This window comes from Macadamia integrifolia, chromosome 14 (assembly GCF_013358625.1).
Source record: "Macadamia integrifolia cultivar HAES 741 chromosome 14, SCU_Mint_v3, whole genome shotgun sequence".
In the NCBI taxonomy this organism is placed as follows: Eukaryota; Viridiplantae; Streptophyta; class Magnoliopsida; order Proteales; family Proteaceae; genus Macadamia; species Macadamia integrifolia.
Window position 1 is genome coordinate 16559000 of NC_056570.1, and position 18968 is coordinate 16577967.

Here is an 18968-nt window from a genome sequence, read left to right on the forward strand (position 1 = left end):
CCGTAAAATTGTTTATTTAATAGTTTGATTTTGATTTTAAAATTGAACCGTGATTCGATTTTGGTTTTAAAGTTTATACCGTTAATAAAATATTTAAATAAACCGTTAAACCGATTAACATATATATAGTAAATTTAAGTCATTCAATATTAAGTTTACATACATTTCAATAAAAAAAAAATTACATTAAACAACTATCAAAAAAATAATATAACAATAAACGATTCAATTCAATGTTACATTTTACATTCATTGTACTACAAAATTTAAACGTTAGAAGTTGTTTGGGTAAAAAAATTAGAAAGCAAAGAAAATTAGTTAAAACTGTTTAATCCGAAACTATTTATAAATGGTTTCGATTTTAATATATAAAACTGATTATTAAATGGTTTGATTTTGGTTTGATCTAAATTTTACATCGAATCAAATCAAACCATCTACAATGGAATCAGACCGATTAACACCCTTAGTTGTATTCATATGTTAAGTTTCAACCAAGGTGAATTTTATCAAAAATTATAAATATTAAAATCCAAGAATTTGGATGAAAGCATAGTAATGATCAGAGTATCGTAGATATGCATGACAATACATGGAAAGTTAATTTGGTTAAATTAAGTATTAAAATCTGAAACAATAATAATCTAGATCATGTCCTCTTTAACCAGCTGTCAAAATAATCAAATCATCAATCCATGTCAAAATAATAAAAAACCCCTCCTAAATAGGTCCAGAACAGAAGACCCATGTAGTGGTTACAATAAAAAGAGGGCTAAACCCTTGGCTCTTCCCAATTGCACTACCAAAATTTACCATTGGATTGATAGGTTTTGGACTTGAATTGATTATTTATCTTATTATATTTATGGGCCAATTTCTCAGTCTATAAATCCTAGGCCCGACCCATGTGCCTATTTCTCTCATCTTTTTTGGAATGATCACTCTACTCCTTAAGAATGATTCCTTTTTAGAGACTATGGTTGGTTGTTTCTTACTGGTATAAGCTATAATACAATTGAAAATTCGAGATCTTAAGATAACCAAATGGATACAATTGAAAATTCAAGAGGAAAATAAAAGGAAAATTTTTTCTGATATACTTATGAACTTTCAATCACATGCTTTGATAGATGTGGGTGGATTCATATGATAGAGAACTCCACACATCGAGTGTGCGGAAGCAACCAACAAGAGAAGGTGGTATGGTCATCTCATCAAAAAGGGGTGGTCACGGTGTCGAGGCGTAGGAGCATAGGATGGGGTAGCTTATTTTCTCCCAAGAAAAAAAAGAAAAAAGAAAAAAGAACCCTATCAATCTGATGCAGGAGATGTCTAGAATGGGGCATAGAGCACATGACACCCTTATAGAGAGCATGAAAAGACTATGTTACCCCTCCCCAGTTAGCGCTAAAGAGGTTCTTGCATGCCTTCTCATTGGCCTACTTTGCACTAGACCGATAGAGTTCTTTCCCCATAAAAAATAAAAAAAAATTTATCAGTTTGGCATAGAAAACACCATATGCACCGATCAATGGGAGGAGTGATAGGGTATCTTCAATGCACAACAGGGAAGGACAGTGTGGTCTTTTCACATCCGCACCCGTATAGATGTTTCCTGCGTCAGACTATCTTCTTTTCTTTTCCCAACAAGAGCTACCTGTTTGTCGAGGAATATTACTTTAATACCCTCATCCATCTGGGCGTTGAAAGCCTGTGTGTGCTTGGAGATAGTGGTTACTGGAGCGACATTTTCAGAGACAGGAGCATACAGGCAACAGTGAGCAGAAGGAAAGCCATGGCACAGGTCCTTAACCCATGCTCACCGCAAAGGACTCTCCGCTGCTCGTCTTCAATCCACCTCGATTCGTCTCCCGTTAGCTTGTGTACCAATCTCCGCCCAAATCAATACCCTAATAAGTGGAACTCTCTGCAACAGAAGCTTAAGTCCCATGGCAGATATTCGTGCCTTTTCTCAGACAATCGTAGAGAGGTAAGCAGATTGATTTCACTTCGTTTCTATACCCGCTTGTTAGACTGATTTCTCTTGTTTCAAATTATTGGGTTCTTGAAGCTATTTTCATGGATTCTGTTACAAATTCTGAATTAAGAAAAACCCTTTTTGCTTTCATCTGTTGGATTTGTGGGTTTGATCTTTTCGATTGACCAACTGAGTTATATCATGTTGTGAACCAAATTACTGTATAGAAATGAATGCTTAGGGAAACTATGTGTACCCTGTTACTCTCGCTTCGTTGGCATCTGAAATGTCTTTGTTATAATGGGCACCATTGAATTGTGTCTTTTTCATTTGGGGACCGCTTGGATTCCCATAGTATGAGGATAACACTTGCAGCTGGAAGGTTTGCTTATTCCAAGGAGTGTTGGATACATAGCGGTGAATTATGCAAGTAGGAGTGCACTCATTGTAGGGTGAATTGCGCCTAATATGGAGAAATTCAGAGACAAGATTTGTGTATCCCAGTTTCCCCTATGAAGATTTTGCATGAATATTCCTGGAAAATTTTTATTCAACGTTTTAATTCATCACATTGTAGTATACTTTTGTCATATGACTCATATTACTTTCTTAATGAATCCTTATTATCCAAAACCATCATAATGTTTCCATTTTTTTTATCTGATTATGGAAATTACCACAACTGCCTGATGGGATACATACTACCACAAATTTACAATCCATCCTCCTCCCGACCCCCACTTGTTGAAGAATTTCAGTAAATATGCCTCCAATAACCTTTAGGAAATTTATTTGCTTTTCTCTTTAAACATATTGCTGTCCTTGTGTGGTTGTTCTCCTTTTTCTGTGCTGCATTAACGCAACTTTCATAGACTCTGTTTCCAGGTCTACTTCAATCACCCTTCTTCCAGTAGCATAGATTTGGTTGATGAACTGGATCCATTTTTATCTGTTATACATCCTTTATGCTTGGAAGTTATTAACCCCCTCTCCCTTCCATATTAAAATGAAAAGTCATATGTTCTGTGTACTCTTTATGTAGTTGGTAAGGACATCAAACTTGTGTGTAGACCTATTGGTAATAGAACTTTTATTCTTTATTAAAAGGGGGCTGGGTTCCAGGACAACCATACCCATTACCCATTTCATCATGCATTTAATAACTCCCATGTGGCAATCAGTTGGGATCCAAAATTGGTAGCCATACGTATTGCACACATCATCATCTATCGGTTGAAAATTTGACACAGACATCCATATGTGCCGTTGTACTAACAGGTGAATGCGTAATAATCTCAGCAGTAGTTGTCGAATAATTAATAGGGATTGCCCTACATGGGTGGCCATATGAGATATGCCACCAAATTTGACAGGTGGTCTGTCAGGGGGATCCCACATCTATCTGATAGCTGGCATGCCAAATCATCTGTTCACATGGCTAATAAATGGCTCGCATGACAGAAAAGGTTCCTAGTCCAGGTGTGATGGAACCTTTATCCCTTCTTAAATAAAGTTTATGGACACACTTAAAGACCTACTTATCAGACAAAAAATAAGAAAATTGAAAATGTAAAAGCAAGGAGTGGATCTGCATATAAGCATTGACATGTAGCTCCAGGCATTGTTAGAACTTGAAGCAAGAGACAGTGTTCTCATTTTAGGACACCTAGGTGAAGTTATGGCTTGAGAATAAGCAAGGCACTGTTAGTAGGTTGGTGAATAAGGAGGCCGCTGCTAAGGTCAGCTTTGATTTTGATATTTGACATTGATTTCAACATCCTTAAAGAGCCACAAAATACTTGTTCTGATGTTACTATTTTTTTTTTTTTTTGGGGGGGGTGGGTTGCAAGACTTTTATATTAACAATAGGTTATGTTTGGGCCTGCATCTACCCTCTCTCTCCTAAAATATATATAAAAAAATATTGTATAAGGGTTTCAACTAAAGCTGGAAAAGCTACTCTGTATAATGTATTTAGCTTTTACAAAAAATTCTGGATGCAGGAACAAGCAAAAAAGGCATTAGAAAGTGCTCTTGGTGGAAAGAAAAATGAGTTTGACAAATGGAACAAAGAAATTCAGAAAAGAGAGGCGTTAGATGTTGGGGGCAATGCTGGTGGAGGAGGTTGGTTTGGATGGGGTAGATGGTTTGGTGGATCCAATGGCGATAATTTCTGGCAAGAAGCCCAGCAAGCAGGGCTTGCTATCTTGGGCATTGTTTTCATGGTACATAGTACTTTTACTCACTTCTGGTATTTTTTGTTATGGTTTTTCCCATTTTTTTTCTTTCATTACCATAAAATTTTATCATGGCTTTTTTTCCATTGCATTCACTTAAAGTAGAATTCTTCCTTTTTTTGCTTGACAGTATCTTGTGATTGCAAAAGGGGAAGTGATGCTTGCTGTCATCTTTAACCCATTGCTGTTTGCCTTGAGAGGGATAAGAAATAGCTTCACTGTCATATCATCACACATCTTGGGAAAGATTTCTCCAACCGGTCCTTATGTCAAGCCTCATATTACACTGAAGGAGGAATTCCATACCCATGTCTCAGCTAAGGAGAGTGTGATAAGGAAATGGGGAAGTGACTGATACCTTTTCTTCCAGGTGCTTATGTGTTCTCCTCATTCCATGTCTTTTTGCTGTGATGATTATCATGGTGGCTTTTTCCTCCTAGAGCTGATCCATTTTTGTCGACATTTGATACAAAGTTTTATTGCAGAAGTAGCTGATTTTGTATAAAACTTGGAGTAATTTAGTGAGCTAATTTTTTGTTAAAATGACTGGCTTGAGCTTTGAATGTAACAAGCTCCATTTCTGAAGAGCATTGCTGTCCAGGTAGGAGTAATACTAGCTATAGAGTTTCTGAATTACTGTTCGACCATGTCTTATGCTATTAACTACAGAAGAAAAATAAAAACATTGTAAATGCTAGAAATAACATATTTTTGCCTGTAGTTTAGACTATTTGAAATTTATACTTTGCGCCATTTGCGTGATACATTTCGTGTGGTGGTATCAGTAAATCCAAAGAAACTTTACCATGCTCTTGTTTTGTCTTTAATATTCTATGGCTCAATGACTGCACTAGTGATTAGAACTCAATTGAAGCATCCTGAAGATAACAGTAAGACATCAATGCTTGCAAAATATGGATATGTTGCAGTAATTGCAACCTGGCTTCAGCTTTGGCAGTGTAGTCTTCTCTACAAAACTACAAAACCCTACAAATTCAGAACCACACCCTGATTGGTGGGTGAATTCTGATCAAATATGGTTTATTAAGGCGACACCAATTCTAGGGCCAAGAGGTGAGGGTGGAAAGCACACATTACAGGTTCCCCCCAAAAAAAGCTTATTCTCCAATTCGGTTCAATCTTCTCCAAAAGAAGCAAAATCATGAACAATTTCTTTTGCACGTTTAAAACCCCTTAATTCCTAGACCATCTCACTCTTGTTTCCCAATTCCCATTGACTGGAAAATCCCAACCCAGTCAGTGTCTTAGCCATGGATCACAGAATCAGAATCCGATTGGCTGAGGTTGAACCCGATTCTAGCTGACCCGGCTTGGCCGACAACCTTCTAAAATCTATGGTCAAGGGATATTTTGGCTGATTCCGGTCGATTTCTCACCAATCCTGTCCGATCGAAGTCGGAATCGACCAGGACCTGATCAGGGTGTAACCGCACCTTTACTCTGAGATTGCCATTACTAGCCCATCCTATTTGCCATGGGCTTACTTCTCAAGCCAGGGCTACACTGCCCTTGATTTGAAGTCTCTAGCACTTTTGGAGCAGTACAAGCAACTATCTTGTTACTTAGCAACTATTGAGAGATCCATTGAAATCTTGACCTGCAATGGATTATATTACTTCGGTTCTAAATCCAAGGGTTTGTAAATAAAAACTTCAACAATAACAACAACAATTAAAGCCTTAACCCAACTTGATAGGATCTGCTAAATGGAGGTTTCAAGAAAGGACGAACGCAAGGATCCATATTAAAAGATTGACTGGTTATTGCTGATTATAATAAAGTGTTGATTGTCTAACTGATGCAACACTATAGATCAGTCACAAGTTTATTAAGACAGACTATAATAAAGTACCGGTTGTAAATAGAAGCTCCATCCATTAAAATTTAAAGAAAATGTTAGCTAAAAAGAAAAAAAGGACTCACTTGTTCTTGTGCTAAAATCATTTTAGGAAAATTATTAGATTATTTCATTTGATCATTCATTTAATTAAAAAGAGGGGGATCGTTGCCTAGCGTGGGACTTGGCCCTTGGGGCATCCAACTGGGGGGTAGGAGTTCTATTTCACAAGAGGTTCATTTTGCACTTCTTTTGCTCTTTTGTTTAGGTGGCCACGCATGCTTGTCACAACTTCGAAATTTGGAAATAACCCTCTCTTGCAAAGCAAGGGATAAGGCTAATTATATTTGCCCCTCCCAAACCTTGTAATAGAGGGAGCCTCATGCACTGGATTTTTTTTTGCAAGTGCCACACAACTTTCTTTTTCCCTCGATTAATTACTGCAAAAAAATTTATGTGTTATTAAAATCTCCTGAGAATAGCCATATGGCAAGTTGGCACTTCTCACTTGCATATATTTTATTCATTTTTGCCTTCAATCATTGCCATATAATTATCCGAAGACAATGTTAATCATGTAAGCATGGTGTATCAAACACCTGTAGCTGGATTTGGATCGATCTCAGTCAATTTTAAATCAGTTTGAAATCGATCTGGATCAGTCACAAAATGGAACTTTAGATCCATTAAAAAATCCTACCCTATTGGATGCCCCCGGGTATTATCATTGATTCTTATGCAAGTGTAGGGCCACGCAATTTGGCAGCAATCCTTCTCCCTTATTTGATTTTTTTTTTGTTGGGTGCAACTAAAATCCATTTTTGGGTAGAGGAACAGAGAAAGGACCACATCATTAACCATCAGATCTGTGCTTTTAAAATCCAAAAGAAGAGGTCAAAGGCATCTATTGTACACCTAATCTTAGGCTGTGAGTTGAAAAATTCGACCGTTTGCGAGGCAGCGAGGGCGTCGAATCGTGGCCTGCTTGTAGAGAATTGCGATAGTGACCCTCACGATCTTTACCCAAAAAAACAGAAAGAAGACCCTCATGATTTCTCCACTTCCATTGCTCTGTATTTCATATATTCGGATCACCACATGACCTTTTCCCACTGTTCAAACTTCCCCAAACAATCCTTCTTTCTCTCTCCTCCAGCGATCAACAACTCTTGCCAGCTTGAGAAAGAATTACTATTTCCCTTTTTTTGTTTTCTCTGTTTTTGTGGGTCTCTATCATTTGTGGGTTTTTGGTATTTTCTGTTTGTTGGGTGGAGAGAGAGAGAGATAAAGGTTAGTTTTCTTTCTCAGGAATCGTTGACAGGGGAGGTTCTCTCTTTTGTAAAGTTCTTGTTTGTGTTTTTATCTTTGACGGGTTTCTCTTGCCCGTTGTGGTTCTGGGTTTTTGTTTTATCCTTTTGGTGGGCTGTGTGGATTTGTTGGGTTTTACCATCTCGGTGAGGTCGGCCTTGGAGGGAACTCGTTCTTGTTACAAACTGTTCATGAATTGTTGATGTCTTTGGCTGTTGGAGCTGTTTCTAGTTCCAAGAAGATGGGTTTTGATGAAAACAAAGATGGTGAGGGGAAGAGACGTGTAACAGATGCTTCTCTACCACCTCCATCTCCAACGCCGACTGAAGCGGCTCTGAGAGGAGTAGGAGGAGGAGGAGGAGAAGGAGAGAAGTACAATAGACAGATGAGTGAGACCTCTCTGTATGCTACTGAGGAAGAAGAGGATGAGGAAGATGGAAAACTCGAGTTGGGTCCACAATGTTCATTGAAGGAGCAGCTTGAGAAGGATAAGGTTGGTAGACTTGGAAAGCAAACATATATATTTTTTTTTTAGAAATTTTGATTGTTTATTTGAGATATTTGTTCCTTCAAAACTCAAAAACCAGCATTTTATGCTACTTGATTTTGTTGTTCAGGACGATGAGAGTCTGCGGAGGTGGAAGGAACAGCTTCTCGGGAGTGTCGATTTGGATTCTGTTGGAGGTGCTCATTTCTTGTTTTCTCAAAAATTTCTCTCGAATGAATCTCTGTTCTTAAGAATGTCAGGTTTAGAGAAATAATTGCCATTGAAAGTACCTCTCTCATAATAAAATCCCCTCCCCTGGGTTATAACTTGACTTATTTTCTTCAGTTTCAATAGTTTATTACATCTTTTGATGGGTTTACCTACTTCTGCATTTTCTACTCCAATTTCATTTCCTAGATTGTAGAACAGTTTGTTTGCTACTAAACTTATACTTAAAGGAATTTGTATGCTTCATCCTAGGACTGCCTTTTCACCATTTTGACTCTCATTATGTATGTAGAAATGCCTCTTTTGCATCATTTCCCTTATGTTTGTCTCTGATATCTAGTTTCTATTAAGTGGGTGAAGTTTACTTTTTGAATTTTTTTTCTTGGTTTTCCTTTGGTGTAGAAACTTTGGAACCAGATGTTAAGATCCTGAGCCTTTCTATCCTCTCCCCTGATAGACCCGAACTTATTCTTCCCATCCCTGAGGGTGGAAACCCCAAAGGCTTATGGTTTACTTTGAAAGAAGGTAGCCGTTACAGCCTAAAATTCTCCTTCAAGGTCAGCAACAACATTGTCTCTGGGCTCAAATACACCAATACGGTGTGGAAAACTGCTGTCAAGGGTAAGATTTTCCTCCTTTTCCCGCCTCTCCATCTTCATCAGAATTAATTTAGGTCCATTACTAATATTTTAAAAAAAATTAGATTTTAATTTATATTATTGTCTGTTTCTAAACTTGTCTGAATGGGTTGAAATATGTACTTTTCACTCAATTTGATTCAGTGGATAGCGCAAAAGAGATGCTAGGAACCTTCAGTCCTCAGGCAGAGCCTTACACACATGAGATGCCAGAAGAGACCACCCCTTCTGGCATTTTTGCTAGAGGACAATATTCAGCGAAAACAAAGGTAAGTTCAATCACTTGAACAATTATTTTTCTCATTTTATGATAGTTGTGCACTCTGGTTATGGGAAAGTAATTTTAGATCTATGGGTATCAATTGATCAGAGGCAAAACCTGTTATCTGTTAAAATATAATCAACCTGGATCCAATAAGTTTTGCATGTGTTATCCATGCCCAGTTGCTATTGTGAGGCTTCTTCGTGATAACAGTCTTAACCCAAGGTGCCGGTGCTGTACTAAATGAGTGATTGGATCTTATTATTTCTATAAAATTTCAAAACTTTGAAGGCCTTTGGCTGGTTGTAGCCACAAACTAGGCATCAGTCAGTTATGGAGGTTTCTGGCTGCATATTGGATGGATCACCCATACCCATTGCACATCAATACCTTCTTATTTATCAAAATCGGTGGTCCAGACTCCAGACTGTGATGTGGGACATGTTTATACTTTGTTGGAGATGGGAACAAATGATTCTCCCTCTTGGGTCTTGTTGCATTTACTGTTCTCATCTTTATCCTTCTCAATAGAATGTTTTTGTAAGTGAAAAGTATCACACTAATACTTGCTTGTCCTTCATAAGGACTTGGGTCATTGATTGCAGACTGGTACATATCATCAAAAATTAATATTTGGCACATCAATTCAAAGATTAGTTGATGGCACCATGGTTCTAAAACACAGTACTGTAATCAGCCTACTTGTATTGGTATCGGCAGCACCTGATACCGATACAGTATCGGTGAAACACCCCAAAAGCAACTTTTTTAGATTAAAGAGTGAGGTTTTTTGAGATCGAATCAGCCTGATACATATTGGACACAATTGCTAGTTTTCTGTCTGAGCTCATCTGATTGTTATTCTTATCTGATCACCTGCTTGTTTCATCTGCTTTTGGTTTCAGTTTGTTGATGATGACAACAAGTCCTACTTGACGATCAACTACACCTTCGACATCAGGAAAGAATGGCCTTCCACTTAGCTGATTATTCTTCATTCCGTGACAGCAAATTTCGCTAATTCACTTACATTCTAAGCCCCTCCATCTCCCCCCTCCCCCACCCTTCTATTTTTCCACCCAAAGAGAAGTTTAAAGAAGAATGGATTGGTGAACATCCCCATAATAAGAGAGAGCTATTTCCCTGTCTGTGAGGTTTCTCTTTCTTTTCTCTGTCCATGTCTACAAATTCATCAGCTGTTAAGCTTCATTTCTGTAGCAAGAACTTGTTAACCATTTTTAAAAGGACTGTGAGAAAAATGAAAGGGGTGCAGGTAATGGGTTTGTTGAATAACTGTTATCATTTGTCACTTTTAACTACTAAATCTCAGTCAATGGCCATGAACTGCTCCAGCCTAAGATCAAGCGAGCTTTAACTTTCTTTTTTCCTTTTTCTTTGTTCTTCATTTTATTATGTGGTTTGGTTACTTTTTCCTTTTGTTTGTTGTGCTCTGGCGTTTCCTTTATCTTTGTTTGCATTCCCACATGGAGCTGGGGTTTGTCTCTGACAAATTAGGTTTTAATGTGGTGACTTTCCTGTGAAGAATTTTATGTAGCTAAAGGTTACTGGGACCTTCAGTAATTGCTATTCACATTCCATGCACCCCCTCACAAGAATCTACATAAAGAGGCCCAAAACAAATGCTGGAATACCTAACTAATCAAACCATTGGCCCATTATCCATGCTACACATTTATGCATATGGGAACGCACCCCAAGGCAAAAGGAGAGGGTCCCCACGATGCCCAAAAACTGTCATCAATCACCACAATCACCATCAAATATAACTAATTAATTCTCCTGATTTCATAATCCATGTTATGCCCATAATATGAAATTGGAAAATATAAACAAGAAACGATTCAGAAAAAACCCATAAGAATATCATGATCTGGGATAATTAGAGATTCACAGTGATTTAGTCCAGATCTGAATCAGCCTTTATCAGTTAATTTTTTTCATATACATAAAAAATTAGCATTTCCTAGGATTTTACCCTCTATGTGATATCGATACCCAATACAAGATCGGCTAGGTTGAGGGTGTCAATTTGATATCGATATTTAAATCATACCAAATGATATCTAATGTTGCTCTGCGGATGTCATTATATCCAGAGCTGATTGAATTGAGTCCAATTTTATTTAAGGAGTGAAGTTTTCTGAGTGCGACATAGAGCATTTGCTATGTGCCTCCATCAATGGGAGCACGTGGGAAGACATCGATCAAGGGTGTACAATAGTACTCATTTCTCTCTTTCTGGGCACAACCCTTAAGCCACGACCAGAAAACACTACCACTATATTTAAAGAGGGCCATTATAGGTTTCAAAACGTCCCAGAGATCCCTTATCATCTACTTTATACTCATGGGTCCATGATGGGCACAGTCCTCTCCTCACCATAGTTTCACCATTAGTTTATGTTAATGTCAGAACATTCAATCTTTAAGTTCCTTAGAAGTTTCTGTTATGCTTGTCTTGAATTCTTGACCCATTTTTGAAAAATGACCTGCTTTGATATTTTTTTCATGATGGCCCAAATAAAAAAATTTATGAGATTTATAAAATGAAAGCAAAAGGGAGTTGGACTATTAGGCAAACAAGGCCTAACTAGACTATGCAAGCATGAAAGAAGTTACATCACATCCTCAAGTTCAATAATTGTGAATCCTCAAGTTCAATAATTGTGAATCATTTTCCATGATCTATTTAAAGTAGGTTTGATCTTAAAATCTGATTCATTTTAAAATGTGGGCCAGACTTGAGATGGCACCCTGGATCTTCATTAACAGTTTTTTACCCTAAAGGGCTAAAATTTCCATAATGCTTCAAACCTTCATGGAGTTCACAATTTTAAACATTGGCCAATCCAAATGGTACTTAACTTGAAAAATTAACAAAAAAATAAGCGAAACAAAATGTGGTTAAAATAAGTCTCCTTTTTTATTCGAATTGCCCAGACGCTGAATTCAAAAGCCTTATTTCATGGAAGGGTCATTCATGTCTCTCTAGTTCAAGTAGAATTAGAAGTGGATAGTTCCCATTTATGCTACCCCCCTTTATACTTATAAAAGGGTCAGACGTCACTCCTCTTTGCATTTCTCTCTCTCTCCCTCTCTCCCTCTCTCCCTCTCTCCCTCTCTCTCTCTCTCTCTCTCTCTCCCAGAATTAGAAATGAGTGGTTTTTATTTTTGTTACCTACCCTTATCCTTGTAAAAGGGCCATTCATCACGCTTATCTACATCTTTTTCACTCTACTACTCTCTCTTTTTCTTCCTCTCCCTTCATCGAGAAAGATCAATCATGTTTCCTGCCGTAATTACATACACGCATTTCTTCTATACTGAAAGACCATAAATTCAAGTCAACATTCCATTTCATGGTTGAATGAGAGCATGTTTTTGTAAGAACCATGAATGATGGCTCTGAAACTAATCTTGGGTATATTGTTGGTGTATGATGTCTTGTATTCCGTCGCATTTTAATCCAAGGAGTACTGGTGCAGTACCTAGACAGGTAGGATGGCGATCCTGCTAGCCGGTTAGCGGCCTGTGGGGGTTGCAAGGGGGCAGGGGTCCCCCTACATAGTAGGGAGTGTAGGGGGGAGCAGTCCCCCGCTCGAATTTTTTATTTGAGGGCAATTGTGTACTTTCCGGATTAGGGTTTTTTCGCTATATATTTATAGCGAGGGTTTCTTTCTCTGTAATGCAAGCAATACTGAGAGGTGTGAGGACGAGTGTTGTAACCCTATTCTCCATTGATAGTGAAGCAGGATCTCACCTCACCGGGGACGTAGGCAACCTTGCCGAACCTCGTAAAATCCGTGTGCATTGATTGTTTTGTTTTTCCATTATCTTCTGAATCGTTTTAAGGTTGCGTTTCTACAACTTCATCATACCTATCTCCAAAGGAAGTATTCCCCATCGAGTTTCCATACCTACTTATCCCTCTAGTCAGTGAATACAAAATCCATGATATGCTTACATTGATGGAAATCCCTCTAGAATCTATAGAGAGACTGAAGGGACATATATCAAAATATGGTTTTGAAGTGGCCTTGTTTTGTAGAGAGAGGAGCTTTTGTCAATCATTGGATATAATCATATGTCTTAATGCTCATCTCCAAGAAAATTACGTAAGTATTGATGATTACATTGAATGGGTCGAGGTATTGTATTTGGATTTGGGTGGAGAGATCAATGTTTAAGCAGGTTGGTTCCAGTTTCACAATCTTCGCTTGCTTTGGAGATTAAGAAATTTGAAGATATAGAAGACCCTTCTTCTTCTTATGAGACTTGCATGATTTGTTTGGATGAGTACGCGAGAGGAGTTAATGTTACACCGTTGCCTTGATCACATCTCTTTCATAGTGAATGCATTGTTAAGTGGTTGAAACACAAGAATTCGTGCTCCTTTTGTTGCTTTGTATTTCCTACAAAAGTTTAATTTTTTTAAATTTTATTTCATCTCTTAATCAGTATCTGAAATGTTGATTTTATTGGAACTTTGTGTGTAATCTCATGTTATGTCAATGATATTTTTTTTTTCCAATCTAACCCTTTTTCTTCTTATACGGGAACATGATAATCCCATCATATATTCATATCCAAATTATTTGACAAAACTGGTTGACTAATAGTTTGATTAACAAGGTTTGGTTTTTGCCCCTGATGTTGACTTTGGATGTTTTGTTTTCTTAAAATATTCTCCTCTTTGTTTAACATGACAAGGGTTTTGTGATTTTCGGATTGTTTGCCTTAGTAGAATGATCTCTTTGTTTATCATGACAAATAATTGTATTTTTTTAGATTATTTGCTTTCTTAGGATGATCTTCTCTTTATTCACTATAATAGTTGGAGTTATTTATATTGTTTAAATGTTTGTTTTAGGATGTTCTCCACATGACAAGTAATTTGTGACTTTGTGTTTTTTATTTCCTCTTTATTATGAATATATATATATATATATATATTAGTTATTTCATATTTTGCAAGGTCAGGGTCAGAGTATACCCGGCCCTTGATGGCAAACTAGGGTCAAGGTCAGGGTCAATCAGGATCGGGGTCAGGGCCAATTAGGGTCAGTGTTAGTGCCAATAGAGACATCCTGGCCCGATCCTGAAAGATCAGGGCCAATCAGGGCGGGTAAGGGTTGGGCCTGGGTTGAAGTTTAGCAGCCCTGAGTTAGGGTCAAGATGGACTTGGGCCCAATTAAGAACACTCAGGATTGAATTAGGGTTTTAAAAAGCCCGGCCCAACCTAGCCCTGTTGCACCCCTAACTGCGGGCATGGCTTGTGTATTTTCTTTTGATAGTTGGAACTCACTTATAAATAAAATAAAATACCTTCCTTAATGTGCGGTAGTTGCTCAAATCCTCTAGTTGGAGTTGAAGTAGAACTGGGTAGACGGTTGACCCTCCCCGTATACTACTTATAAAAGCTAGGGCTAGTCGGTTACCTTTTCACTCTACTCTCTTTCACTCCTTCCTCTTCCTCTTCCTCTTCCTCTTCCTCGTCCTCTTCCTCTTCCTCTTCAATCATGTTTCCTGTTGTTGTTACATGCATGCGTTCTTCCTATACTGAAAGCCACACACGTTCAGCACACCCACAACCCACAACCCACAACCAAATTCCATTTCCTGATTCAACAAGACCATGTCTATGTAACAACAATGAATGATGGCTCTCAAACCAGTTTTAGGCTGAGTTCTAATATATTGCCAGAGCAAGTATTCATTATTGAGTTCCCTTACCTGCTTATACCTGAAGTCAGCCAGATCAAAATCCATACCATGCTTACCCAGATGAAAATCTCTCCAGATTCCATTGAGATAATAAAACGACAGATATCCCATTATGCTTTTGAAGCAGCCTCGTTCTGTAGAGAGGGGATAGACGACGTTTGTGAAGCCTTTGATATCTTCATAGTTCTTAATGTTCCTCTCCTAGAATATGACACAAGTCTTGATGATGATTACGTTGAATGGTTCGAGTCCATGGATATCGAAGGAGAAGAAGAAGGTTCAATCAGGTTGGTTCCGGCTTCACCATCTTCAATTCAGGCTTTAGAGATTAAGAAATTTGATGCTATAGAAGAAGACCCTTCTTCTTCTTCAAAAGAGACTTGTATGATTTGCATGGATGAGTACGTGAGAGGAGTCGATGTTGCACGGTTGCCTTACTCGCATCTCTTTCATGGTGAATGCATTGTTAAGTGGTTGGCATACAAGAATTCGTGCCCCTTGTGCCGTTATGAATTGCCTTCAGAAGCTTAATTTCTTAAATATATATTTTTTTTTCCATCTTTAGTCACTGTGATGTTGATTTTGAAGGATCTTCTCTGTTACGTAATGAAGTTTTTTTTTTTTTTCTTAAATCAAATCATAATCTTTCTGTCTTCTTTTGTTTTTTGGTAATGAATCTTTGTGTCTTCAAAGTCCAATTCTACAAGAAAGGATGAGAGCTCAGCCCTAACTGAGTGGGTCCATGGAACATCTTATAGAGAGAGTCAGCTGTCTCCTTGATGCATTGTTCTTTTAGAAAATTAATACACATCACTGCTCATAAGTTTATCGCGATGGAAAAAAAAAAATCCACCTCCAAATATTGATAGAATTAGAACTATCAAGGAATATGTTTTAAGACTACAATAGATAGTTATGTTCATCAAGTAATATAATTTACGATAATAGTAAACCTATGTATGTCGCCAAAAATTATTTAATATATTTGTTGCCGTTTATAAGTTTACTATTACAAGGGAAAAAAAAAGTCGCTGTCAAATATTGATCAGACTAGGCATTTGGGTAAAGGTAAAAGTTATCATCTCGAAATATTTATAAAACGATGGAAGATTTATTTCCATTACCCACAATATATTCATCATTCACATAATTTGTACTAGTGTCTTGGACATCGAGCAATAGAGAACCAAGCTTTCCTCTAAATCTTAAGGCAATAGAATTCCAAATACGCTGAAATGTTTTGAACTTATCAGTCCATCGTAAGAGGTTTCTCTCATACCACACATGATACACAAAGGCACATAAAGATCCCAAGGGGTAGCCAAGTTGGTGAAGGACCTTCGCCTCAAGAAGTGTGTGGTCTTTAGTTTGACTCCTCATATCTCCTTAGGGCCACTCACACGAGGGTGTTTAGTGCTCTTCACTGTTTTCGGTGAAAGTTGAATGATTCTCATTCAACCCCAATATAATTTGGTCCATGCGGTTGTGGGGTTAGTATAGACTTGTAAGACTAGTTAGGTCGAAGGCTTGGATACTCGTAGTTAGTAGGGAAAAAAAAAAATCTCCCACATCAAGATTTTCCAAAAAAAGAAGTGGTTGTTGATTTACAAATGGGTAATTTTATACAATTTATGTTTTCAAAATGATTTACTGTGAAAGTAGAAAATTACCCACCACTCTACCGAAAAAAAAAAAATTAAATAAAAATAAAAAATAAAAATAAAAATACACATCACCATTCATAAGTTTACCATGACGGGAAGAAAAGAAAAAATCCGCCGCAGAATATTGACAAAACTCGAACCATCGAACAATATATATGTTAAAGACTACACTAGATCAATTATGTTCATCAACTAATTTAATTTACAACAACAGTACAACTATGTATGTCACCAAAAATGATTTAATATATCTATTGCGGTTTATAAATTTACCATGAGAAGGAAAAAAAATTATTGTTGAATATTGATCAGACAAGGCATTTGGGCGATGGTAAAAGTTACTATCTTGAAATATTTATAAAATGGTGGAAGATTTATTTCCATTACTCAAAATGAAGCATTTAGTCTAAGATCATAGAGAGGTAACAAATAAATTTTGCAGCTCGAGTTTTCCTAAGACAATGATGAATCCATTCATCGATCGCATTGCTTTAGATGGACAAGGAGGCAATCAGGGGGATATTTTGAGGAAATATTAAATCCCAATAGGGGTTTCCAAACCCTAGGATGGTAGGTGAACCATCATCTACAAGTGAAGAAAAAATATATATTTTTTTTCTGTGATAAATTTATTGTCAAGACAGATCTGATCTCCAATTCCAATCTGATTCATACCGATCCACTCATCTGGTATAAGAATAAAATGGTTTAAAATATCAAATTAAAAACATTTAAAAAAAAAAACAGGGGTAAAACCGTCCAATACTATTTGATCCCAATCCATACCGATCTTGAGGTTTAAATCCTTGGTCCTAGCTTACGAAATTTAAAATCACTTTTATTGTGACAATAGATTTTGAAAATCACTTGGATCAGGCTTAATTGGATGGGTCGGATTAGATGGATCAGTCAATCCAGGATCCTTATATCAACCTTTTTTTATTACTAAAATCAAAATTGAAACATCACTGTTGGATTAAACTTGCACCTTAAGAAATCCTCTTGTAAATTTCATTTCTCCAGTAAGAAACCATAAGAAAGTTATAACTAGTTTTCTTTAAATACTCTCCTTATTTTCCGCTAGTTACCCAAATCTCTGTGTCTCTCTATTAAGTTCACATAGAATTAGAACTGGTTACCCTCCCCCGTTTACTTATGAAAGGACCATGTTGTATCTTGAAGCCAATACGATTGTATTTTCAGCTTTTGTCTTTGAAAGTTGAAGAAGAAATTCATCGATTGATTCTTTCCAATGTCCTATTTTCCGGATTCCATTATAGGAGACAAGAATTCCAGAAGCTGGTATGTTTAGATTTATCTATCTGCATCAATGGCCTTCCAGAATCCATCTATTGCACAATCTTTTGGATAATTTTGCTTCACTTGCGGGAGAATAAAGTATTTCAAATAATCACACTTTGCCATCTATTTTTCTGCACAATTATTCTTATATGATCATTGAAGTGATGATTGATGGATGATAATAGTAAGTGCAAATGCAAATAAAATTAATTTTTTCCTAGGAAATTCAGAGGAAATTGCCATTGTATATAGGCAAGTGGTTAAAAGCCAATTAGCCAATGCAGTAGAGAACCCAAAAAGAACCAGTTAGAAAACCAATTACAAATTTCGCAATGGAGAATCTAGTACAAAACAAAGTAAAGATGGGCCAAGTGTGCAGGGAAACAATGTAGCTAGACTAAAACTGTAAAATCACTATCATTAGCTATATACATGGGAAGGAAGGGTCTCTCTCGAATCATGTGTCTCTCTCGAATTGTAGAATATGGATTTGTGTCTCAATGACCAGTCTTCCTCTATTTATAGTAAAATAAGTAATCCCTAAGAGTTTAAGGGTCCATTTGGATATTACCCTTAGAACCCATTATTACAATAATACATTATTCAACATTCCCCATCAAGTTGATGTATGGATCTTACACATACCAAACTTGAATTAGAAGGATGAAAGGAAAATCAAAAACCCGATAGAAGAATCTATAAAGTTAGAACAATCTTTTAGCCCACTTGAGCCAACTCCCCTATCTATTTATTTATTTTGAGGGGGAGGTTTGTGGGTGTTGAAATTTAAAACAGATCAATCATAGTTTACAATCATTTAACAAAGAACCGAAGAAAGAAAATTGAGAACGTAATGATCCAGAACAAACCCCAAAAACATATTGTAATCATGAATAATTACTTAAGATGAAAATGGTTAGATAACTCACCTATGAGCTCTTCTGGGGATGAAAATTATAAAAGGAAAAAATCGACTTCTTTGATGTTATATAGGGAGGGAAACCTAGTCATTAATTTTCCTTCGGCCACATATTGTTTACACATTCTTTTGGTGAATATGCAAACACAAGAAAGAAATGAGTTACACCTCTCTCTTTGTGTGATCTACCTAGTGTTTTCCCAAATGAAGAAAACATTAGGAGGGTGGAAAATTCACCCTAGGTGGTTAGGTATTTTCAAACTTGTCATTGGGATTCCATTCCCTTCGCTATTACTATAGGATTGCAACTACTTGGCTGCAACCCGGTAGCAGTAATTTCTT

The 18968-nt window shown here is 37.0% G+C and overlaps 3 protein-coding genes across 3 annotated transcripts; all 3 read left to right on the forward strand.

Moving 5' to 3' along the window:
- The first annotated feature begins 1531 nt into the window (after window positions 1–1531).
- Window positions 1532–4956, forward strand: LOC122061165. The gene is made up of 3 exons (XM_042624364.1): window positions 1532–1990; window positions 3982–4203; window positions 4346–4956. Exons 1-3 carry the CDS (start codon window positions 1532–1534, stop codon window positions 4568–4570), a joined length of 906 nt encoding a protein of 301 aa, XP_042480298.1. The 3' UTR covers window positions 4571–4956.
- Window positions 4957–7089: 2133 nt separating this feature from the next.
- Window positions 7090–10383, forward strand: LOC122061313 (rho GDP-dissociation inhibitor 1-like). The gene is made up of 5 exons (XM_042624540.1): window positions 7090–7874; window positions 7999–8065; window positions 8499–8717; window positions 8879–9003; window positions 9902–10383. The coding sequence occupies exons 1-5, from the start codon at window positions 7584–7586 to the stop codon at window positions 9977–9979; spliced, it is 780 nt and encodes a 259-aa protein (XP_042480474.1). The 5' UTR covers window positions 7090–7583; the 3' UTR covers window positions 9980–10383.
- A 4286-nt stretch (window positions 10384–14669) lies between these two features.
- Window positions 14670–15272, forward strand: LOC122060665 (RING finger protein 44-like). Its single transcript, XM_042623786.1, has one exon. The coding sequence runs from the start codon at window positions 14670–14672 to the stop codon at window positions 15270–15272; it is 603 nt and encodes a 200-aa protein (XP_042479720.1).
- The last annotated feature ends 3696 nt before the right edge of the window (window positions 15273–18968 follow it).